Source organism: Zonotrichia albicollis, chromosome 4 (assembly GCF_047830755.1).
Source record: "Zonotrichia albicollis isolate bZonAlb1 chromosome 4, bZonAlb1.hap1, whole genome shotgun sequence".
Classification (NCBI taxonomy): domain Eukaryota; kingdom Metazoa; phylum Chordata; class Aves; order Passeriformes; family Passerellidae; genus Zonotrichia; species Zonotrichia albicollis.
In genome coordinates this window covers 59,581,120-59,606,220 of record NC_133822.1, presented here as the reverse complement: position 1 = coordinate 59,606,220, position 25,101 = coordinate 59,581,120, and the positions used below count along the sequence as shown (strand labels likewise).

General features: G+C 40.0%; 1 protein-coding gene across 1 annotated transcript; it reads right to left on the bottom strand.

Annotated features, from left to right (window-relative positions):
• Positions 1–2,790: 2,790 nt before the first annotated feature.
• CAV2 (caveolin 2) lies at positions 2,791–12,516 on the bottom strand. The gene is made up of 3 exons (XM_005481971.4): positions 12,031–12,516; positions 11,702–11,889; positions 2,791–4,949 (listed from the first exon to the last, which is right to left on the bottom strand). Exons 1-3 carry the CDS (start codon positions 12,181–12,183, stop codon positions 4,799–4,801), a joined length of 492 nt encoding a protein of 163 aa, XP_005482028.1. The 5' UTR covers positions 12,184–12,516; the 3' UTR covers positions 2,791–4,798.
• Between the last annotated feature and the right edge of the window lie 12,585 nt (positions 12,517–25,101).

Sequence of the window (25,101 nt, the reverse complement as noted above, 5' to 3'; positions counted from 1 at the left end):
GGTGCCTTCTGAGTTCAGACATGTTCCTGGTGGGTGGCAGCTGGGCAGGGATTACAGTTTTGGATCAAAATGCATTACTTTTCCTCATCTCAATTCTGTAGTAATGTGTGTATCTTTTATTAGAGCTAGCCCCTGTAGGTCTTTATCAAGATAGCTTGTAACTGCCTTGACGGGAGAGGCAAAGACATTGAAAACTTTGATTCTGCAAGACCCTGTGCAAGCCAAGTCCCTCTTTTGATACCCTTTGCAGTATCACATACCTTGAAAACTGAGCTGAACCATGAACAGCAGTCTATGTCAATGCTGCTCTGTACCATTCTTCCAGTTATACTGCATTATTGAATGTTCATGTGTTTTATACAAAATATCAGACTATGACAACTTGTCTCTTTACTGGGACTTAAATACCCACGCCTTAAGGCTTATGTAGGATGGGCTTTTTGTCACTCTGCTTCTCTACCTAAGCATTGCTTGGTAAACCTTCAATGATAGTGTATCATTGTGATAGCTCTAATAGTGTAAAATAAAAGCAAAACCAGATACATGGGGTGAAAAGGCAGCTCTTATTGAGCTAAGACAGTTGAAAAAATAGACAAGCTTTCCTCAAGGTTTGAAATAAAAGTCAATCTCTATATTTTATTCCATCTGAGTGTCTTAAGTCAGGTCTGATTCAGTGCTATGTGAAGGAGTCCTTTCTCCCACTTGCAGTTGGAAAGGGAAGCTATACAACAGCTGAAACTGAACCTCTAACACAGGTGACACTCACCCCTGGCATCAAGATGTAAGAGAAGGGTGTAGAGAAGAACCTGCCTCACTACTTTTTTTAAACTCTAGTTGCTTCCATCAGCCTTCCCAATTTCTGCAGCAAATACAACTTTTATGTAGCAGAGCAAAGAAGCCAAGCCAAGCCCAGCCCAATATTTTACACTAACCAGTACAGACTCTTTTCTCTAGAGGATGATTCAAATGATTAGCTCCTCTGAATTGCCTCTCAGAAGACATTTTCCTTTTGTTACAACAAGCTTAGGAAGATTAGTGGCACCAAGCTACAGTTAGCCTTTATTAATTAGCCTAATTTGTAAATCCCTGCACGAAGAAGGAACCTCCAATTTTAATGCCTAACTGCTGGTTCAGTATCTCTGGAGGCATTCAACTAAATTTCATTAGCATAGACAACACTGGTAAAAGTGTCTGGTGTTTGACCTTGTTCCATTTGCATTTTTTATTTTTTTAAACCAAACAGATGTATTTTTCCATGTTTTTTTTTTAAAGAGGTAATAACAGCAATAGTTTCATCTCTGCAGGTGGGGGAATGATCACACCCTGTAAAAATAAAGGACTTACCATTCTTTGGCTTCCACTTTATACAAGTGTGTGGTCTGAGGTCCCAGAGCTGCAGGGAAGTTCTGAACTTTTTAGTGAGTGCTTAAGTGAACTTTTTGGATAGGTGGGAACGGGCTTTTCATTTACTAATACATCAAAGCTTCTATTAAGAATTTGTTTCAATTTATATGGTGAACTACTACAGTGGTAAAAGATAAGATACAAATATAAAAGTTTCAGAATCAGATTAGGAGCATTTTAGGAAACAGCTCTCGTAAGTAGATAGGTTAGACTTCTCTGTAAATTAAAATTAAGAAGTCCATAAACACAAATCCAGGGTGAGTTCTGCATGTTAGTTGTGATCTTCAGGAAAAACAAGATGCTGAAAGATTTTGCAAATCAGAACTGAGTTTCCAGCTCATGGTTTAAGACCTAAGGTCTGTAGTAACAAGAGACAGGCTGGAATCGTAAAACCTCACACTTATTATTTGCAATAGCTCTACCATGATGGAAAATCTACTCTTGTTATGAGCAATAAAATTTTCCCTATTTCACAGACACAAAGATGCATCAAAGTAATCTGAATTGGGCATAAGTTTTCTTACATTTGTTGCAGACAATGAGACTCAGTTTCTGGACTCCTTTGCCTAAATTCTCATTTGTAAGTTGTTTTTAAGGGATCGGCTGGGACGTTTTGTCCACATTTCAAAGAAATTGGAGACAAACCTGCTCCTACATCGAGGAGCAGAGTTCAGAGCCAGCTCCCATTCAGTCCACTGTCCAACAGTGCTGGGAGGTATTCACAGTATATGCTGTGCCAGACCTTCAGGATCTATGTCAGAACCATAACACCCTGAGAACACTTGCCAGCCACAGTTGCCTGGGGCAGATTCACACCTGAGTATTGGAGAGTCTGTAAATATTTCTACTTCCTTCCACTCCTTTTATGGACAAAGTAAGAGTATTTTCCAAGCACCTAATATTTTACCAAGTCTGATCTGAGAGTGCACTTTTTAGTTTCTTATAGTAAGGGCACACCTGTTACAGAGAAAGATATTGCTATAAATATTTAAGAAACTAAGAGCTTTAATTACAAGCTTGTTTGAGTCTTGCAACAGATAGAGAAATGGTGAAAAGAAAATAAGAACAAACCAAACCATTCTACTTAATTGTGGTAGCCAGAGCCAGTTGACTTCAGTAAGCTACTTAAGAATGAATATATCCAGGAATGCATACCATAAAATGATACATCTTTCTCTGGGGAATGGTCTCATTCTCAAAACTTGAACTGCAGACTTGGGTTCCTTCAAAGCTTAGGCTTTTTTAGGACTCCTTTTAGACACAAGAACTAGTACTGATTGATTTATTTTCTTTTTCTCTTTTAAATGAATTCATCAAGGGGATATTTTTCAGTGGAAAATATCTTTGTAAAAGCCCTTGGACGCTGTAAAAGAAAATAACTCTCAAAAGAGTTCAAGCCTAGCCTGGCCAATTTTTATTTTCAAAAGAGTTATTTCCATTTTTAACACAAGAAAGGTATTTTGAAGAACACATCTGAAAAACAAGCTAACTTCTTGCAGAATAAAAAAGAACAAGAGCAGTTTGCATGGGCACAAATCATTAAGATCCAGTTTTTTAAAGCCATATGAATCCCTCGCTAAATGGCACAAATGCTAAAAATACTTTAAATAAAGAAAGATATTCCTAATGCACGAAGAATATCCAGGTATCTTTAATAGGCCAACAGACAAGAAAGGAAAATTCTGCAGCTCATCTGTAAAGAAAACGTGAGCTTGTTAAAAGAATTAAGCATTATTTTGAATGTTGCTGAAATTCTGCAGAGAGACCTTCTTCAGAGACAGCAATCATTCTGTATGGGCTAACTGCACACAGAGATATGTCATTTTCTACTATAAATACACTAAATGCAGTTGAGAATAGGGGAAGTGTATTGATATTAATTTCTTTACCTCTCAGATATTTGGAAGAACTGCATAGTATTCTATGGTGTTTGGCATTTTAAGAGTTTGTTTAGAAGCTGAAAAATCTGAAAAGAAATGAAGTTGAAAATGGGAAACAGCTGACATTTTATTATTTTATTAGATACCTCTTGTTTGATAAGAAATTTGAGACATTTTAGAAAATAACATTCTAAATCATACAAACATTTTACAATTGCAACTTACCATCTGTATTTAAATAAAACAGCAGCATAAGCCCAGCAGAAGGCTAATGTAATTTTAATGTACCTCTGCACATTTTCTGTTATTCTGGTTTAAAAAGTCATATTAGGTGCAGAAGAAAGAAGTGTCTTTTTCAGGGGTTAAGTTTTGTAATAGTAAAATAGCAACAGAGAGAGTCAAGTCAATAGGTTAGGAGAATTAGACAAGGATACCAAGTACAGTCACTTGCCTTCTATAAGAACTTGCAACCTGGTTAAAGTGCTAGCATAGTGTCTATTACTTTAAATATCACAATGTTCACACCAATAATATACAGAAATAGGCAGGGTAGCATTTATTACACCCAATTTTTAATAAAAACCATTTCTCATAAACAGATATTTCCAAGTCTTTTGCATAATCGTGTATATAAACACTTATAATCTTTGCTTTTACACACAATCATATATAATTAATATATTAAAATTGCACAGCAACACTCAAAATCTATTTAATTTAGAAAAGGAAATATTAGTTGTCTAAAATAATTTTTGCAGTGTCTCACTCTTGCTGCTTAATAAGTTGGTTAGAATTCAAATACTAGAGAAACTATGCTTCATAGAAACCTGATCAACTGTCATTTACAAAGGTACAAAATATACAGCAAAGTTAATCTCTCATTAAATAAAATATACAGATTAGCTAATGTTACAGATCATTAACTAACACCTTATTTTAAGGGATAAACTTCTAGGGAGCTTCCCCTCTCCTCCCCCAATACAGGAGAATTACACAACAGTTCCTTTGCCTGTATGTTTATGCAATGAGTCACGTTCACTTTAACTGCTGATAACAGAGGACTGGGTTTATCATTCTGCATAGTGGAGCCAAAAATGATCCCTGGTGGAACTGCAGTAAAGTCAGTGTGAAACCCTAGAGATCAGTTTTGTCTAAGGTATCACAGCCTATTCCTTTATTTATTTATAGCAATAACACCAATCATTATCACTCTGGTGGCATTTAGTCCTCCATGAGAATTCTCCCATAATCTACCAATCAACCTACCATTAAAATAAAGTGTTGCCAATATACTCCATGGTCACTCTGTTGTTGAAATAGTGAGCTATGAAAACTGCCTACTAATTCTTAAATGGATCTCCCTGATAATAAATGAGTTTTAATAAAAACAGCATGTTCCCACTTAAACCAGCCATTGTAATTTAAGTTTGGAATGAATGGCAAGTGCTTGTATGTTAGGTTAGCAAAGAAGTATAACACCAGCTACAACTACAGCAGTGTCACATCTCCGAAGTTTACTCTTGGTCCAGGCGTATATTAACCATGGCAAAGCACCGGCCTAGGCTCTGAAAGAATGGTACAACAAAAACATCTGTCAGGCTCTTCCATACAGTTTGCACTGAAGGCAGGACCATGAGACAGGTTTTCACAAAAGGCACCACAACCCTGCAAAAGAGAAAACGAAAAATTGGAAGATTGGTGCTGCTACAGCACAGGGAAATCAGGACAACGACACACAGGTGCGACATCTTAGGGACGAGAAGTGGTTCCTTACCTTTTATAACTTCAGAATATACATATACATATACATATACATATACATATACATATACATATTTAAGCAAGTTGACTCTTGCAGTCATTCTCTCTGTTTATTAACTGGCAATTTGTTTACATGCCATTTAGAATGCTGAACTTTTGCTGTCTCTCCCTGCTCCTGGCAGGGCAGGTGTGCATGATCTGCCATAGCCCTGCTGCCACCCACCATGGCTGAAGAGCATTCATCCCCTAAGGACTCACTTGTGCTGTGGTCGTATCTGAATGTGGGTCTGTAGGGGTTGACAGAAACACTATGTTCCCCAGTTTGATTTACTGGAAACAGCCTTTACAATCTCTTCTTGCTCTGCTGCATCTTCTGGTGTTTCTTTGTCTGTCCTGCAGGCACACACAAGTGCACAGGCATACATGCACTTCACACCGTTGGTGTCTCATTCCTACCCATCCCTATTCCAAGATGCTACAGTAAAACAGAAACAGGGAGGCAATATCCAGTAACATCAGATTATTACAATACAGGTACATGCCACATCTCAGAAAAATGGGATGATCCTGTAAAATTCTTGATTTGTGAGTGAGAAATTAACATTAGAATATGGTCAGAACTCCTTGTCAGGGGATAAGATCTTTTTATTCACTCAGGGTGCATACTAGAGAATATTGTGCTTTCATCTCCTGAGCTTTGGTAAGCATCTGGGGATTGCTCTCCCTGTGTGCCAATTCCGAAGCAATGTCATTACTGGCGGCTTGAGCCAAGCATGCTAACAGTGGAGGAGAGCCAGAAGTGCACATGGGCAGCTCACGAGGGCCAGTGGATACATGACAACTGACCACAATATTTGAAGTTACTCTCCTTCCTTAGTCATTTACTGGCCTAAACCTCTGGTCATTTCACTAACCTGCTCTTACTTGGGTGCAGACAAACTAAATGTATACATAAATAATACTGAAGTTCTACTAGCGCAAGGTTTTAAAAAAAATCTCTGCCATACTGAACATGTTTACTTCCTAAATTAGGCAGAAGAACATATAGATTATTTTGACAATGATAAAAAACTCTGTCCTACTTCACTGTTGCATTCAAAATTTAAGTTCCCAGTCTGGCATTTGCATAATTCCACTGCAGAATTTTCACTCTGACTGGAATGACAGAAAATACCTAATTTAATATTTCATCCTAAGTCTGAAAAAAAGTTGCTGTGTATTTACAATGCATACTCCTCAGATTAACAAAGTAGAAAATACCTACCACGTTTAAAAATTTTTGAAGGTTAGAAATGTACAGAATCAAAATTAATTACTTTCAGTGTTTATCTAATAGCTTTTGTCATACAATGCAAGCCATATACTAGAACATCAGTGCTCTACTCAAAGCTAGCCCAGATGGATTTAAACAAGAATAGTTTTTCTAAAACCTTCTCTTTTGTCTCTGCTGAAACAGCCCATATAGGACTGTGAGCATTACTGGAAAGTTGTGCCTCTAGTTTTAAACTCAACCCTGTAAGCTATGTGTTTATAACCACCTATAATATCACTGCATAGAGAATACATCATTTATAGAATAAAAAACTAGGCCTTAACCTGTTAGAATACTGCTGATAAACATCAATAATGCAAACAGAAAAAAAAAATTGCTATTTTTCCAAGCAATACAGGGAACACACCAGAAATGGCTATTTTGTTTGTGCTGACTTCACCGCTTTTCCATTTCAGATAGTTTATAAGGACAATGTAATTTTTCCTTTGATACCATCTATAATTAATTTGGCCCAATTTTTTTAAAACCTAACTGAACTGGAGAGAAGCAGAAAAGACAACATTTCTTTTGGACCCTCTGTTGACAGGATCACACAAAATACAAATAAAACAAATACCACAGTATGCAGAAGATTCACAGAAAGATATAGAAGGCCGGAGAAGCAGTGATCATAGTACTTGAAATTACTGTAGAGGTAATTCACACGGTACTGGAACTCAACCTATTTTGATTACTGGAAGTCAAACTATTTTGGTAATCTTATGGAAAATAAACATTAAAATGTTTTGGTAATGTTTTACAATCTTTAAGCACTTATTATTACAGTTTTTAATTTATGGTAAATGCATGCAAATCCCAATGTAAGCTAAATCCATAGGAGGATACATGAGACATAATAGCAACCAAAGCTAATTAATGTAAATAACTTTCAATTTTAAAATAAAAGTCCATCTACTTATAGAACAATTACTCAAACGTCTTTCCTCAGAGAAGAAAATCCTTTACACCAAGGAGAGTCATAAAAGGTATTTTTCTAAGTTTTAAATTATGTGTGTATTTACATGTGTACAAGTCTGCATCCTGTTCTGCACAGGGTATCTTATCTGACAGTGCGATACTGCCAGATTATCAGAGGGTGCAATGTGCTTTCCATGGAGTGACCAGCCACACTTAAAAATTAATAATCAAATGCCATTAGAAGCCATGTATTTGTTTTTGTGACCTGACAAATATAACGTACCCATCCTTTGCTGTGGATTTAGCCTGGTCCACAGATTTGTTCACAGACATGGTAGGTACCCTGATGCCATACTGGTACTGCTAGTGTTAGCATGTAGAACCACATTGGGAAGAAAACAAAAGGTCTGTTGAATTTGTCATCTAAGCTGAAGACAGCTACCTACATGACCTCTCACTGAATCTTGCTATGTATATATATTATAAAATACACCTCCTTTGACCAAGTGGCATGAATTGTGTCTTACGGGAACTGTTGAACTGAAAAGTGCCAATTACCCCATTTTTCCCCTTCTATCCTATTTTCTCTTTATTCTGTTCAAGGCATGACACCCACAAAATTATTTCCCTCAATGTTTCTCACTTTTGCTCACGTTACTTTTGCTTCTTGCTAAGCCCTGAACGAGCACTGTCAAGAACTAAACACCTCTTGGAAATGGCAGAGCACAGTTTAATTCCCACTAATAATGAGAATCAACTTTTATAGACATGGGCAACAATGTTGGAGCAGTCATGCACCATTAATTGAGATTCTGGCTTCAAAGTGAAGAATCATGACTTCTCCTGTAAGGTTTTTCAAAATGGAATCTCAGAAATGTCTTAATACTATTTTTCAAATGCTCTAGGTTTCTGTGCTTAAATTATCTAACTCCATGTACTATATCATGATTTTGAATGAAAAGTCTTGTATAGCTCTACAATACAAGCAAGCATTGTGAAAAGGCTAAAAATTACCTAGCAGTTCTACAGCTTGTTGCATGCCATTAACCACTGGGACAAGTGAGGCAATGGATAACCACCATAGCCTTTCACATCTCATACACAGTATTTGAAGTGCATTAAAATCAAATATTATGTATTCCAGGACCTGGATAGACTGGAAATGATAAAACTACTACAAAAGAAGCAAGGCAACATCCACATACTTTTTTTTCCTAAACCAAGGGATATGTACTGGACATCAAAGAGAGGCATCAAGACAGCACCACCAGATTATAAGGTAGGCCTTCCTAGCTGTAATTTATTTAGATTTCAAGGAGTCAGTAGGGACATGGTTTTAGGATTGAATGTGGTAGCAGCAGCTTTGTAAATGAAGTTGTGGAATACAAAAAGGTAAGAAATAATGCATGTCCATATCTGCTTTTCATGTAAATCCATGGTTCTGTCTTAGCACTGTGAATGGCAGCTCAAGTGGAGAAGTGCTGTGAATACCTACTGCTTTAGCCTATGATGTATAGAGCTGAGTGAGCCCATCTCAGATCCAAGACTCAAATTATGGGTCACTGATTCTTAGTATAAATATGCAATGCACCAGAACACTATTCTGATAAAATTACAAAACAGCATACATGAAATTCAAGTATTAATTTCCAAGAGGTTGCAAACATGTGGCTTGGAACAAGAATCAATCACTGCTCCATAAGAAATATAAAAATTTTGCATGAGCTGCCTGTAAAACCTGAAGTGTTCTGTTCATGTTCAAAAATCAACAACCTTAACAACTACAATCTGAGGGCATATTTTAAAACTTGCTAATTTCACAGAAAGGTGTCACAACTCAGTGTGGCCTGTATACTCTGAGAATGACAGTCATCAGTAACGGAAAAATGTGAAGTTGACTTCCTTGAACTGGCTTGTATGTGGATCACCAGCCTGCTAGCTGGCCCAGGTTCAGCCCATCAGCATCTTTTACCAGGTAGCATGAAACCAGATTCTGGCTCAAGCAGCCAGTTTGGGAACATAATATGTTCCATCTTTATGGTTAAAAATGAAAATGAGGTGTATTACTATATGTTTCTTACTTAGCTTTCTTTTTACAGGTGAAAGACAACGTTTACTATCAGGTGCGATGGGGCAATTCACAAGGCGCCCCTGAGCGTAAGAAATGCTGAGTTAGACGTGGATTTTAACACGCTGATAAAACTGCAACAACATGTGTGACATCAACAGAGCTTTCTGCTTGAGCACCTCCAGAAGTTGTTGAAACACTTTTGAATTTATCCCTAGAAAAGGCTCCCTTACAACATTTCAACATCATCACCTCACTGGTTTGGATGATAAAAGTGAAGCAGAGAGACTCTTAGTGACAGACTTCTGGGCGGGTTTGCCCCAGGGTCTTCCCATGACATTTAAACAGCTGAAGTTATCATGGAATTCCCTTTCTTTCATGTACAAAACAAGGAGTTATTTTTTTTTTTCAGACCCAATGGGCCTACAAGGGAACTACCCTGTACTCTGTATTTAGGGCCTTTAAACGTGTACTGCTTTTGCACCACCCTCTCAAATGCAGCAACGTTGAACTCCTCACTCGCATGGTATCTGGAACATGAAGAGGTGCCAACTTAGAGGTGCCAACTTAGAGATGCCAACTTAGTCTCAGTGTGTTGGAACAAATCCAGTTTGAGTTTGTGGGAACATGAGGCAGTATTGCCTTTGGATGGTAGCACCGGATGGAGTCCAAGGGGATGCAGACAGCACTACTGAGTTATGTGATTCTTTCACATCCATCCCAGGTACAAGGAAGATCAAAACTAAAGATCAATTCTATGTTGACAATGAACCTGGGCACGAAACTGAAAGCAAGTGTGCTCACAGAAAGTCGAGAGAGACGTTTCAAGCGAAGTGCTACATTCGGAAAGTCCCATTTCACATGTACTGAGAACCCCCAGTTCCTGAGATGGTCACTAGGGACTACGTGCATAAATAGTAACTGACCTCTGAGTCCTGGATCAGTGAAACCCTGTAAAACCCTGTCTGTGAAATCCAGATACAAGATCCTTCTGAAGCACAAAAAAGCACTACAGTTTTAATTTGGCATTGATGAATTTTTCCACAGATATTTCACTACTGGAAACCTGTATATACTCACTATACCCTTTTGCAGTCACACTGCACACTATGGTGGAGTGACAGCTGACAAATCTAAAAATCTGGGCAACACTATGCCTATGAACTGTTTGTTTGTAACAATTTGGGAACAAGAGATATAGCAAGTGGGCATCCCTAAACTGCACTGCAACTCCTTTGGATATTGTGCAAACACTATGTTCCACAATTCAAGTTAATCAGTTTTCAAAGTGGCTTGACAATGTTACCAACACAAGCTTCCACTGTACTTTCAAAAACTGAAATCTGCACCCACAAGATTGCCACCATAAGTTCAGATAATCAATGTATTCCTAGGGCTTTGAGTTTACTTCCAGTTTCTGTATTCTGTTTTCCCTGATAAAAGGAAAAGGATTCCAGTGTTACCCAAATCAAATTAGACTTTGCCCAAAACTCATGTATATGGAAAATCTTGGTTTGCAGAAATATTGCCAATAATCTGCATTCATTCCTTCCTCTACAGCCTTTTGGATTGTCAGTTCTTTCCTCAACCTCACCATACTCCACACCTTTTCTCCTTCTCCACCATCATCTCCCTTTCTGGTCTCAGAAATACTTCCTGATATTTTGTGATCACATTATGCTTAAAGTATACAGGTTTTCTGTGACTTGGATGGCCAGCGTATTTGCCTGTGAACTTGTGCCATGGCCAGAAGCAGCTTTCCTGAGCTCAGCAGAGTTTTTTGCTTAGGTGGAAGGGCTTTGGAGCACTGCATCTAGAGATAGCTATGCACCAGATGCAAGGCACTGGCACTACATTCTATGTCAGTAACACAGAGCCAGCTGGGCCCTCAAAAGCTTTCTTCAGTCTGTGAGGAAAAAAATAAAAGAGGTAACAGTACTAAAAAGTTAGTAATAACTTCAAGTGTTAGTAATACTTCTGCCTAGATAATTCATTTAAAATACACTTTTGAACAAATTCTGCACTTCAGTTTAAAAACCAAATTCAGACACTATTATCACTCCAGAAGTCAGCCAAGGTTGGAATCCATTGCTGTAGGTGCTGTCCAAGCAGGAACACAGGCTCTCTGCCCCAAGGAGCTTATATAGTCATGACAGACCGCTGGTAAAACCAAGGCAGGGAACTGAATCACAGAGAAAGCACTGTTTCCTTTACTGTCCCTTTAGAAATAAAGCAGTTAATATTAGCAGATCTGGCTAGCTGTGTAAAGTCTGCGCCCGGTGGTTGGGCAATAGTGAATGCTAGAGGAAAGGAGCTCTGCGGAGCTGCCGGCAGAGCCCGGACACAGCACGCCCTTACCAGATGTGGAGGCAGCTGAGCGTGGCGAAGACGATCCCCACAACCAGGGCCATCGGAATGGCGAGGACCAGAGTCAGGACCTTGTAGATCACGTACTTGCTGAGCTCAAACAGAGCGTGGCTGCAGATCCACACCTTGTCGAAGGAGTGGGTGAGCTCGGGCTCCGCGATCACATCCTCGAAGCCAAGCTGGAACAAGAGGAGGCTTTACCGTCACGGGGAGCTGGGGCGCGGGGAGCCCGCGGGGGACCCCCCTCGCCGGCACCCGAGCACCGGCCCCGGCCCCGGCTTCGCCCGCCCCGGCCCGGCCCGGCCCGGCCCGGCCCACACCTGCAGGTGGGAGTTCAGCCCGTGGGGGTCGCGGTCCAGCTCGTCCTCCGCGCACTTCTCCGCGTCCGACAGCGCGGGGCCGCCGCTCCGCGGGAAGTTGTCGTCGTCGTCCATGAAGATGCGGGTGTCCACTTTCTCCGTCTCCAGCCCCATGGCGCTGCCGCCGCTGCGCGGCTCCGGCCCGGCCCTGCCCCGTCCGCCGCCGCTGCCCCGCCGGGCCGGGGCGGAGCGGAGCGGGGCTGCCCGGGACACGCCCCGCGGGCCGCGCCGGCGGCGGGAGTCCTACCGGGCCCTACCGAGCCTCAAGGACCCGCGGGCCGGGCTGGGGTGGGCGCCTGCCGGCAGCCCCTGCCCTCTGCTCGGCAGCCGCTCGGAGGGCGCTGAGCCGGCCCGGCAGGCCGCCCCGGCCGCGCTGGGTGTCCCCGTTCTTCTGCGGTGCCCGGCTGTCACCGCGGGTCCCGCCCGGCTGGCCTTTGTCAGCGCCTGTGGCATCGCAACCACCGGCAGCAGAAACAAAAAGCGGAGGGGATTGCGCTCTGGGCCAAGCTGGGCCGTGTCTGTGCCCCTCTGCAGCTGTGGGGAAAGGGGACAGAAAGGGGAAGGAGGGGTGGGTCGCCACTGCCCACCGAGGTTCCCGTGCCCGGCCCCAATGGCCCGTCACACTCCAGCGGGATTTACTTGACTCGTGCTGCTTAAACGAACTAATTTTTGCTGCAATAAAATACTGCATCTGACATTACAAGTATTTTCACGCCTTCTTTGGGTTTTAGCTTCACTCCATACAAATTATTTCCTCTATTTTATTTGAGAACATGTTTTAAACCTAAGAGTGATCTGTATAAAGTCACAAAACTATTATAAGGACTGCTAAAAGTACCTAATAATATTGATATGCAGAGTGATCTTATGAGCTGCCAGGAGTTCATTCTTGGTGCATTCAATAACCACAGTTATCAGACAGTCTCGGAGAGAAGTGATATTAACTAATCATCCAGACCTGTTAAATTAGAGAGGAAGTTGCTAATTTTAACTTCCTTTAATTTTTACCGCTACATTAAGTTAAGGAGAGCTTTAAGCTTTAAAAAGCTCACAAGAAAATTATATAAAAACAAGTATTCCAAATTTGGGTAGGATATCACCTGTTACAATGCTCAGGTTCATACTGCATTGTTCTTGTCGGAAACTTCTGCAGAAAAGCTTTGCATCTATGTGTAACTCGAATTGATGGGCTTTTTTCTCCATATTAGTGAGCTTAGTGATACTCATGTAAATGTTTTGGACTAGGTCTAAAAAGCCTGCAAATCTGAGTTTACGATAGGTTCAAAGGCAAGCAAAGAATCAGTGTGATGACTCAAGACATACTTATGAGCTGCATTTCTACCCTGCTTCCCCTCACCCCTCCTGCCTTCCTCCATTACTCTTTGCTCCATGAGTGAGAAGAATAAAAAAACAATTAGAGTCGAGGTTCTGCCCTACTCTTCAGGGTGCTTCTGTTATTTTTTGGCCTGTTGATACAGGGACGTGAGTGCAGCCCAAAGGCATTCATCAGGTTTCTGGTACCTGCTTGGGTTAGGCACAGAAATTTGGATTTGGTGCTGCTGAAAAGCAAGGTAGGAGCCAGCAACACAGGCTCCCAAACTAGTTCCTTAGTTACCATAGTGGATTGTACCAACTATTTCCTACTTCTCCCCTCACCAGAGGCTTGGATCAGGTGCATGTGCACAAACTGGGACCTGCTTTGGAAAAGCTCTGCCCATTTCCCAACCCCTCCTGCTGCATCTCACTCAAGCCAACCAGCTGGAGCTGCAATTCCATAGCTTTATTGCTCAGTTTCAGCTTTGCTAAAAGCTAGGGATGGTTCTTCTTGAAAAATCTATCAAATCACAGTCTGCCGCTGGAGAGTGGGCTTGCAGTATCGGCCCCATTTATAAAAAGCAAATAGCACTTTCTTGTTCATGTCCATATACTTTTTGAAATCTGTTTTTGTATTAATTGATAAACATTGAGAAGGCACCATGGAAAAACCAAGAGTTCACCTTTGTAATCTCTGAGGATTTGAAATAAAACCGTGATGCAATTGCTCCTGAAAGAATAATATTTTTTATGGAAAGCCTATTTAAAAGCAATAAAAGCTCAAGTGTGCATATGACTAAGGATGTTGGTTATTAAAAGCCCCTTAAATCATGCTGTCTTCAATAACTTTGGTAGTTATTTTGGAAAATATTTGTATATGACTTATCAAGTGAGGAGAGAGTAAAGTCAGAGCAGCATTGAGTTATAATCCCTGGCTAATGCCCAGAATAAGAGGAGGTATATACCATGTTCAATAAGGGGGGATTTTTCCAGTATCCATGTTCAGGGACACCAGGCTCAGCTTTCTACTTTTTCTCCATGGCTGGAGAGAACACTGTGAAGTACAAAAGTAAGAGTAGAGAAAAAGGACCATTAACCAGCTGCAAATCTTCTCCAATCTTACATGATATTCTCTAAGAACCTTTGGACAGATATTTATTTTTTTTAATTTCTGTGTTGGTAAGCAGACAAGGAATTCTATCATGTGTCACGAAATACATATGTATGTGAGTGTTTCTATGCCTTGGCCCAGGCGTAGTTCTTTATGTGCTAAACTTCTGCTTGAAGGTGACATCAGCTGTTGAAGAAATATATCTCAATTTTCTGACCATGACATCTTTTGCTGCTATGTTTTTAGCGAGTGAAATGGTGACATTGTTTCTTATTATGAATTCTTTGTATTAGAAGAGTGTCTCAGAATGTGTTGTGGTACAGAGTACACAGCTGTTGAACAGTCTCCCAAAAAGCTTGTAATCAAAAGTACAGGTTCAGGGATGAACAAGGGATGCAGATATATAGGTGGATATCCAAAAAAGCAAGCAAGGCTGTGGTAGGCTCAGTAGTTTTATTCCTGTTTTCATATACATTGTTGGAAAAGGACTTTTACAGGCTGGTTTGAAGAAGGATTGTCTTGCATGTTCACTGCAATTCCTCTGAGGTGTGAAGTGCAGCATAAGGCGAAACATCTCAGTTCACAAACAGATTTTTGGAGAGCAATGATCTTGGCAAAAAAGTTTTCATATCTGTCCTTGAAAAAAAAATTACATTTAGACTCTAACTAATGTGTAATTTTATCGAAAAATGTGGGGTTCATTTAATTCCGTATTTGTTTTATAAGGATGTTCCTGTTTAAGCTTTGAGTATTACTTTGATTATTGTAGCATTTTATAAACAGATACAAACCTTCTTTCTTGACCAGGGCAGGCATGTCAGTTATGTATCTTTTGGCAACAGCTTTCACAGTTTTACTTAGCATTTGAGAAAAGTGCCTGTCTTTGCAACAAGACCATAGGCAATGGTCAGTTGGGCCTCATCCATTCTATTTTGCTTGTCAAGATGAGTTCAGCTCTCAGAGTATCCTTTTCCTGTTTTCTCTCTCTTTTCCCTTTTAGAAATATTTGTAGTTTAATCTAAAAATATAATATAATGATTATAATACCAAAAACACTTCACATTTTCAAAGACATAAATCACCAGGAGTCCTATTAAAGTCTCGTGTAGTTTTATTGGGATTTTTACAGATGTGTACTTCAAATACGTTATTTTCGTTTCAAGATCAGTATTGAAAAAATTATTTCAGAGGAGCTGTGAAAAGAATATTTTATTTAACCTTCATATCTCTATGACATACCTGGGGAATTTCTGTTACTATCATTTCACAGACAGGCAGTATGCTGGGATACAAAAGGTCAGATGGGCTCTCAATATTTGTTTACATTAGAAATGAGGTGTAAAAACAGTGGCTGCAGCTATTCCCTGGCCATGCAGCATGGATGGAGGGGAGAGGGAGCTGCACAGCTGAAATTTCAAGAAGTGAACAAGGCAGTGTTAGTGGAAAAGCTGCAACTTCTTTTCCCAATTTTCCTTCTATGGAAAATAAATTTATGCCTGGATGTAAATCCATTTGAAGGAGGCAGTTGTAGAGAACTGAAAAAATTGTGTGGCATTCAGGGATATGTGAGATGTTAAAATGAAACAAACCCTGAAGGGCCTTGCAAATTAAAGATATTGATTAGAAGCTACATTTTCTTATTTACACAGTGGGCAGTTTAAATATTCAGATTTGACACACAGAGAGGTTTAAACTGCAAATGCTAACACATTGTCTTGATATAGCCACATCTGTATAAGCTAAAAAAAAATTTGAAAAGTCAAATAAATTGCATGTTTGAGGAGTTTGCATAGGAAAACCTGAAGGGAGACTTTTGGAAAAAGTGTGTAAATCATATGTATCCTACTTTGTCACCACTGAAGCGGTAGCCTTTGACTTGGTCCATTAAAAGCATAATGAGATCCTGTCTCTGGGTATGGAAACTCTCTTATGCTTTTCTTGTCATTTTTTGTCCTGTGGAGTGTAAGATTCAGTGTTTTCAATGGCCAATCAATGCAAATAAATGTAAGCCATTTGTTTAAAATAAAAACATTTATATTTAATTTGCTGAATTATATCCATTGCTGCTAAATTTAGCCAAATGCTTCTGTGAAGATTTTATATGTGTTGAGGTGAAATCTGCTTTGAGAGTCAGAATAGAGTTGACATGATGAATACGTTCAGGCCAAAAACTGGTTTTGGTTATTTTAGGACTTTCTGGATCTTTTTTAGCCAAGCAAAGTTAGTGGCAATAGATATGTTTATAGTAGCTTTCAGAATAGCTTCTGATTTCTAATATGAGAAAGGAAGAAAGCAAGTACTCCCATGAGGTCTCCTGAGTTGCTGTTTTGATGATTTAATAGTGCTCAAAGAGTCTCCACTGAGGGATGAGAGAGTTTGCTGTTTAATACCAACAGTGGGAATATGGTTCCTAGTGAGCAGATAGAGAGCACGGGGAACAGCAGAGGGGCTGGGCTCAGACATTTTTAGCTACTTCTTTTTTCTTTTCTCCCACCAACAGAAGTTTGGAAATGTTTTCAGTGTGTTTTCATAATTCATTCTTGTGAGCTTTCAGTTTTTTAAAAATTTTGCTTCTACCAGCAGTTTATAGGATGTATCATCAGAGCTGTTATTAGTATGTCAGTATGTGTTACAGGGTAAAACTCACAATGATTCACTGAGACTTGGATTTGAATGCTGAAAGAAGCGGTGATCTAGTGAAAAGTTCCCAGGTTGGGATTAGGAGGCTATCTGTATGTATGATATGTATTAAATCATTAAATCATTAAGGTTGGAAAAGAGCCCCAAGACCAAGTCCAGCCTCTGACTGATCACCACCCTGTTAAGTACACTATAGCACTTAGTGCCACTTCCAGTCATTTCTTGAACATGTCCAGGGATGGTAATTCCACCACCTCCTTGGGTAGCCTGTTCCAGTGCTGGACCACATTTTCAGGGAAGAAATTATTCCTGATGCCCAATGTGAACCCCCTGGGTGCATCTTGAGGCCATTTCCTCCTGTTCTGTCTCTGGTTGCTTGGGAGAAGAGGCTGACTCTCACCTGGCCACAGCCTCCTTCCTGATGGTTGCAAAGAGTGGTAAGTCTAAACCACCCAAATCTCTCAGCTGCTCCACACAGGACTTACTCTCAAGACCTCTCACCAGCTTTGTTTTCCTTCTTTGGACATCTTCCAGCACCTCAATGTTCTTCTTGTAATGAGAGGCCCAGAACTGGATGCAGAACTTGAGGTGTGGCCACGCCCAGTGCTGAGTACAGGACAATGACTTCCCCAGACCTGCTGGCCACTTCAATGTTTACAGCATTACAGGGGCTGATATAATCAATTTTTCCTCTCTGTTTAAGCATAAGACTTAAGCAAAGTATAAGACACCCCAATGAGGCTCCTGCTCAGTGGGCCAGCTGCATTTTATAAAAGGTTGAAAAAGGGATGTAGGGTATGGAAAGCTACGGAGCACTGACTGGCAACCCCTGAGCCTGTTCATGCCCCAGCCCTGCCAGAGCTGGGGAGCAGAACTATCTGCTTTAGCCTTGCAGCGTGGTGGTCCTACAGCTGCTACTGTTCAGCTGTCTGATGGTAGCTTGTTAAAATGTGTAACTCCAGTGTTTATGGCTGTTTACTTATATAAACAGAGTAAAGAAAGGCATTAAAGCAGTGTAGCATAAAACCAGAACCTAGAAGCTCATCAGAGCTTCAGAGCTTGGTCTCTTTGTCAACTGAAAGGAAAAGGGATGTTGTGGAAGAAATATAGAAACAGCTTGGGTGCTTGTGGGATTTGCAGGAAGGACCAGGTGACTTCTCTATGAGCATCCAAGTTAAACCAGATTCTGATGAAAAATCATAATAAAAGCAGTATCTCTTTTTGGATGGTTTTTGTTGCAAACGTTCTGTCATTGGTTGTCAGTGATGGAGGATCCTTTACTTTGGACCACACTGTATTTTTTGGAGATTGATGAATGTTCTGTTTTTATTAGGACTCTGCTAATGGTTGTTTTTTCTTTCTTCTGTTGATGAAGTGCTGCTGTGCAGGAAGCTATGTCTGGTGGGCAGCGGGTGATGACTCGGGATGTGAAGCAGTGTGCTGTCATTGACTGATGGCTTCTATAAAGATAAAAATCAAACTCTTGAACTTTTCAATAGTTACCACAAGCTTAGGTGGTTTTGATATTAAACAAACCCTTTTTTTTCTGAAGATGCAGATTTCTATCCATTCAGCAGCTGGATCAAATACTTCTCAGGTCTGTTTTTAAAAGCAATCTATCTGGAAAAATGTGAAAGTCACTAGATTGAGACTAGATTGGTTTTTTTGCATTTCATAGACTGAGCTACATTTCAGGCGTTTGCTGCCACTAAGTTTTCTGCAACTTGCTGTCTCCATGTGAAAATCTCTTTGACCTTTTCAACAGTTTCTGCTCTTTTCATGCTATGTGTACAGGAGAGGAATACTGAACCTATAATTCTTGAATTCTGTCATTCTTTTCTGTAGTTCCTTTACGAAAATACTTAGGGTCTGATAAACTACTTTTACTAAGACTGCATTTTTGGTCTGTTTGCAGTATGTTAGTGATCCAGAAAATCTCTGGGATGTTTAGTACTTTAGTACTTCATCCATGAGGTAGACAACAAAACTTTTTATTTCTTATTCCTATAATGTAGAAAAAATATTTTCCATTCTTATTCATCATATAGTTTTCAAATAGATTACTGGAAAGCCAGAAATATGTATAAGTCAGCTTTACACAGTATGAAAAATTTTTCTTTTCCAAGATTTGGCCATTCCTGCACTTGGGACTTGTAAGGATCTGACTTTTACTTGCCCAAGGAGTGCCACACATATGCTATTCTTTGGATGTTTTTCCCTTAAACTTAACTTTATTATCTTTTTACAATCTGATAGCTTGGTTAAATCTTGACTTCTTTAGGTAAGTAAAGTAATTTCTGAGGTAAAACCCTTCCTTTATGAAAAAGGATGCTCCTCTGAGAAAAGCAGAATTTGAAGGATACTTTTTCAAAGGGCATGCAATTAAAAAAATTCCTACTTGGAAAACTCCACTGAGCAGAGATGACAACAGAACGCAAATACCCTTGTGAGCAACTGATAATTTTTCTAATTATTTTGAGTCAAACAAATGTTGTTGAAGAATGTACCACTCTTGGAGGTGCCCTTGGATTACATTCCTTGTCTCTGTAAGACATCTCTGGTATGACTTGGCCTGCCCCTGTGGTGTCAGTGCAGCTGGTCCATGTATTACAACACAGGTGTAATGTGTGATATACATGCACATTGTATGTATGAATGGATGTCTGTTACAGTGTTTGCTCTGTCCAGGTTATCCCAGGAAAGGAGATTGGAGCAGATAGAATGCAAAGTTCCTTTCTAGAGAAGAGGTACATTATCAATAATCAAAGACTAGCAAATTGTGACTAACCTTCAATTGATTACTTCTGGGGTTTTTCCCTCCAGGCCACTCCCTCCCAAGGCTATGTGCTCTTCCTCTTCTGTCTTTTTATGAAATCCAAGGGGAACAGAGAAACTCTTGTCTAAAGAGTTAGCAGCAGCCAGTGGGTTCAACACATGCTGAATGCAAGTATGTGTATGCTCTGCTTGAATCTCAGAATTTCCTTCAGTGTTTGTGCTTGTGGTAGCAGTGGTAGGAGACATAGCAGAGAACAGGGACTAGGTTAAGAATTGGTTTGTTCTCAAAAACTTTTGACCAGGGCTAGATGGTCCTTGAATAAAATGCTTGCTACTACCCACTGAATAAAATGCTAGCTACTAGTAAAGAACACTGAACTATGCAGATGCATTAATAGGAATGGGGATAAGAAATTTTTAAGAGGCCTACTGTAGACAGGTCTGGGAGAAGAGAACATCTTCTCCCAACATCTAGCAGATCTTTTACACATTCCATGCTTGGAAGTCTAGTTCAGTCTACTTTGGAAATCCAGAAAGCTTTTTTTTTTTTTTCTTATTCAGTTTCCCTTTCTATTTTCCCATAAAAGTCCCTCTTTTTTGTATTTGTGCTTTCAGACTGTAGGTTGCTGTATTTCTTTAATTGTCATACAGCCAATGTCTTAAAAATTCATTTCTATTTTAGTCACTCACTACGTATCAGTCTCTCCAGCTCTCTGATCATTTTTGCTGTTTTCTGGACTCTCTGGACTCCTTCCATTTTCTCACTCGGTCTTTTTTGATAGTTAGACAGCTATAACTGCATGTAAAATTCCTGGCAGGCACAGAGGGAATAAAGTAATCTACAGATAGATTTCAACCTTCCTTTTTTTTGGTCTTGTTATGTTTGTGAAAACAGCTCAAAACTGTTTTATTTGTACTGCTAGCAATGCATTTATTTTATTAGTGCATGCTCTCTCATTCATTATAGCTTTAAGATTAATCAGCATTTCTCTTTATACCAGCTGAAGGTCTGCCCCTTTCATTTTAATTTATAGCTGTTTTTGTTATTTTGTGTGTGTGCCTGTGTGTTCATGTTTGTTCATTGAGTCTAATTATAACTTTTCTATGACTCTTTCTATGATTCTCTTATTTTTCTCTTTGAGAAAGAATTCCATGTGAAGATCTCTAGCCTTCAGATGGAAACCTGTAGATAATGCAACTGAAATAAATCAGAGCTCCACCATTTCCAACAGAACCTTTGGGAATAAGGGCAAAATCAGAGACTTGAATGTCAAAGTATTTAAAGACTGTATCCTGGCTATATATGGTAAAACAACCCAGGCAATACTCTGAATTCTAGCCCACTCCTGGGGCTTAGCCCACTCTTGCCCTTTGAGGTAGTATTCCCTCGACATGAGCTCTGGTTCCTAGAAATTCCTGCTCATACTGGGCCAAGAAATGCTCTGGGAATCTTCCTGGGACCCTTCTAAGGAAGCACCCAGCAAGCAGGGACGACAAATGTCCCAGCAAAGCACAAGGACAGCAAAGGTGCATATATATCCACACTTGTTTTCATGTTGGTAACTGTCTAAAACATGTGCTGGGTGCTGTGAATGTTTGAATATCAGGTTTATTAGAGAATATTGGCATATACTAAGAGAATGGCAAGCCCGAGGCGTTTCTTGGATTGTGACTCATTCTGTTTTCCATTTCAGCAGCTCCAAGTTTATATTGGTGTCTTAACCAAAGATTTTAGATTTGTTTAACTCTTTTAATTATAAACTTTCTAGTTTACTTCAAATGTTCTAGTAACAGAGGAGAGACTACATCTCTTGATGCAAGAGACATCTCTTGACATAAATATTAAAGTATCACTATGGTTGTCTGAGCACTGAGACCTGGTAGACCAGGGTTGTTTTGCTCTATATATAATTTTTGGCAAGACAACTGGGCTTTTTGTGCTATATTGTGTTTATCTGTCTAACTCATTACCATTTTTTTTTGTGTGGGGATGAAACACAGTTTTGTCAAGCTCATGTTTATTAATCCTGTGAAGCATATCAGGTAACTCATTTGCCTTTATAAGTGCCCAGTGTACCATTGAAAATCTGGTTAGCATGTGCTGCACAATATTGTATACATCACTTCCAGCTGTATCATAAAAATTCAAAACTTTTAGATAGACTCTTCTCTCAAATGAATTTTATAGTCCACATCCTGGTGACATTTTATGAGTATCCAAATCCTCAGGAACAGTAAATGAAATCTTTATAGCCACTTGGTTTGCTTCTTGAACTGATGTGTAATAAGGAAGAGCACAGTTCAGCACATTTGGTAGGAAAAGCTATTAGAAGTGTGAAAGCTGTTTTAAATAGACTCTGCTTGTTGCATGTGATAACATGGATGCAACCTGTATCTACACAGTGAGTTTGAAAATACAGTACAGACTCAGCTTCTCAGCTTTGGGATCACCAAAAGTCTCATGAGAAGGCAGTATAGCAGGATGTTTCTTCTCTTGCTCCAGTAGAGGTATATTGTGCCCAGTCAATTGATTTGCAGTTGATCGGGTCAATGGTATGAGTAGAGTCATAAAAACCATCACACTTTTCCCAGCTTGCTGCCTGCCCATCCCATTGATAGGAAGCAGACAACTGGTTTCAGTGGAGTTGTTTCCTGTGATAATTGTTACTGCTGAAAGGAAAGCTGATGTGTAAAGGGACATGGGAGAGTCCATTACTACCCACTCACTACAATGAGTGCACAGGATTAAGCACAAGCCTGCTGAGAACTGTTAAAAGCTGAAATAGCTGGGAAACCCATAGGGCCAGGAATTCTGCAGAGTGACTGGGATGTATATAATTGAAAATGCTTGGTCTGCATCAGAAGACTTCATGTGATAGGCTGACAAGGAGAGATCTTTAAAAAAAAAATAATGCAGTTGCAGAACAGGGGCTGTGCAGTCTAACTGTGCCTCTAAGAGGTGTCAGAAGGAACAGAAGTTCACTTTTGCTGGTTGTACAGAGGATTATTCTGATATTTAAAAAAAAAACCATTTTGAGACAGGCCTGTAAGAAAATGTCTTTCCATTTTGTTCCATTCAGAGACATTATTTCCAGATCACTGTGACATGAAAGAGAATGTGTTTACACAGTAGTACAGAGTGCCTCTGACAGAACATAGCTGAGGGCAAAGTAATATGGAGACAGATGCCTCATAAATTCCATCCCATTTCATGACCCATCCAGAAAAGGTGGTTTTGTTCAAACACTGGTCAAAAACTAGCTGTCATCATGTAAGCAAGAATGATTAACAATAGACAATGAGAGCATTTACCCATAGCTCACCAAGGAGTGGGCGGTGGGCAAAAAACTAAAGAAAATTCAGGAACAGAGCTGCAGCCTGACATGATGAACAAAAGCATGTTTTTGTAATAAGTATGCCCTTAATAGCCAAAATAATTTGCTGCTTAGTAAGTGCTCTGTACAAGCCAGTTTGGCAGTGGGTAACGGTGCCCAAACATTCCTGGTTTGCAGAGAAGTGCCACATGCCTTCTCTCTGTGCAATGTTTGAAGATATTGCAAAGTTATTGTCCCTGTAACATCTGCAAACTATGACTAACAAATAATGAATCAGAAGAGTACAGTGCTGCCTATGCCATTCTTCCCACTGACAAACTCACTCTCTCTTATCAGCCCTGGCAGCATCTGTGCCCTGGGCATCCAAGTCCTGAGGGCTGCAAGAAAGCTGACAATATAGCAAAAGAAGTCAAGCAGCACAACTCAAGCTGGAGTGGTAGAGAATGGGTGAGAATGAAAGAAAGGAAAAGAAAAAAGCCTCATATTGAAAGTGTTGGTTTTTTTCCCTTTGAATATTATACAAATCTCCACTGAAAACCTCTACAACAGGAATTTTTAGAACACAATCTCCATGGAGAAGAGTTTTGCCACTTGTATACTCTGTCTCCAGTGGCTTTTATACACAGTGTCCAAAAAGGAGTTGACCACTGCCCAAGTTTTATGTTTCCCAGGTACAGAAGTTACAGGAACTGTGAATCTTATCTGTGTTTTTTATCTCAGCATGCTTGGAAGAGAGAAGGGGTCCTGGCCTTTGGAGTCTGCACATAGCTAAGCCAAATACTTCATGTCAACTCAAGTTCAGGGAAAGCAAAGAGAGACATTCAGCACAAAGAGATTGTTTGCATTCTGGGGCTGACCTTTTGCAGGTGGAAATCAGGGTGGCTCATTCTTTTGAAAGCCTGCAGAATGGAGAGGTTCAAAGGCTGATAGCACATATCCCTATTCTTTGCTATATGAGACAGACTTACTTGGTCTGATTTCTCTGTGAGGAGGATTTTAAAGATACTGAAGTAGAGATCCACATGGTAAAGGCTTTTTGTGAAAGAAGTTGTTTGTGATTTATTAGTTGTGTAATGCAGTAATTGAGGTTAAGTACTGAAACAATATTTGTTCCTCTGTTAATGGTCAGAGAGTTTGGTAGTGAAAAAAGCTGTTAAAGTCATTGCTTAAAGTTCCTTATATTCACACTGCCTTTCAAAGCAGGGTGTCAGTTCTGCCAGCACATCGATTACAGCCATTGAATACCTGTTCCTGTGCAGCACCTTACAATTTGCATGGAGGAGAGCCAGGGAGACACATAGGGTAACTAAAGCAGAAACTCGAGCCCAGGTGGGTGCTGGGCACAGGGCAGCAGCGCAGTCCAGCATTACAAGAGAAACACCTATCACTGAATTATGGTTTTGGACAGTAGGAGAAAGGGAAGAAGCATTAAGCACTTTTCCCATCACAATGTGCCCAAGTTTGCCCACCTAGGTTAACAGTCTAGTAGATGCACTTTGTAATTAGGTTAATAGTCTAGTAGAGACTACTAATCTAGGTCTCCTAGGTTAATAGTATAGTAGATGGACTTTGGAATTAGTGATCTACCAAAGTCCAGTTCCCTTGCTGCTAACTATTCTCGCTGCTAAAGGATACTGCTGGTTTTTGAAGAGCTCTGGATGTAGAGCTCAGGTTAGATAACAATTATGCTAACATCTGTGTGGGTGGTTGGTTGAGAATTTCAGTTCCATTCACAGATCAGAATTCAAGATTGAGAACTCAGTCCATTCACTGAGGAAAGGCAGTGCCTCGTCTACGGTTCCCATCTACCAGCTCAAATTTGCAACCAGAATAGAAACCTTTTTCTGACTCTAGCAG

Bases quoted from the DNA above. Each gene is read 5' to 3' on its own strand.
- CAV2 (XM_005481971.4), bottom strand. From the start codon at position 12,183: ATGGGGCTGGAGACGGAGAAAGTGGACACCCGCATCTTCATGGACGAC. The intron at 11,890-12,030 runs GTGTGGGCCGGG...CTCTTGTTCCAG, and splicing joins GGCTGAACTCCCACCTGCAG to CTTGGCTTCGAGGATGTGAT. The intron at 4,950-11,701 runs GTAAGGGCGTGC...TCTCTTTTGCAG, and splicing joins CTCAGCTGCCTCCACATCTG to GGTTGTGGTGCCTTTTGTGA.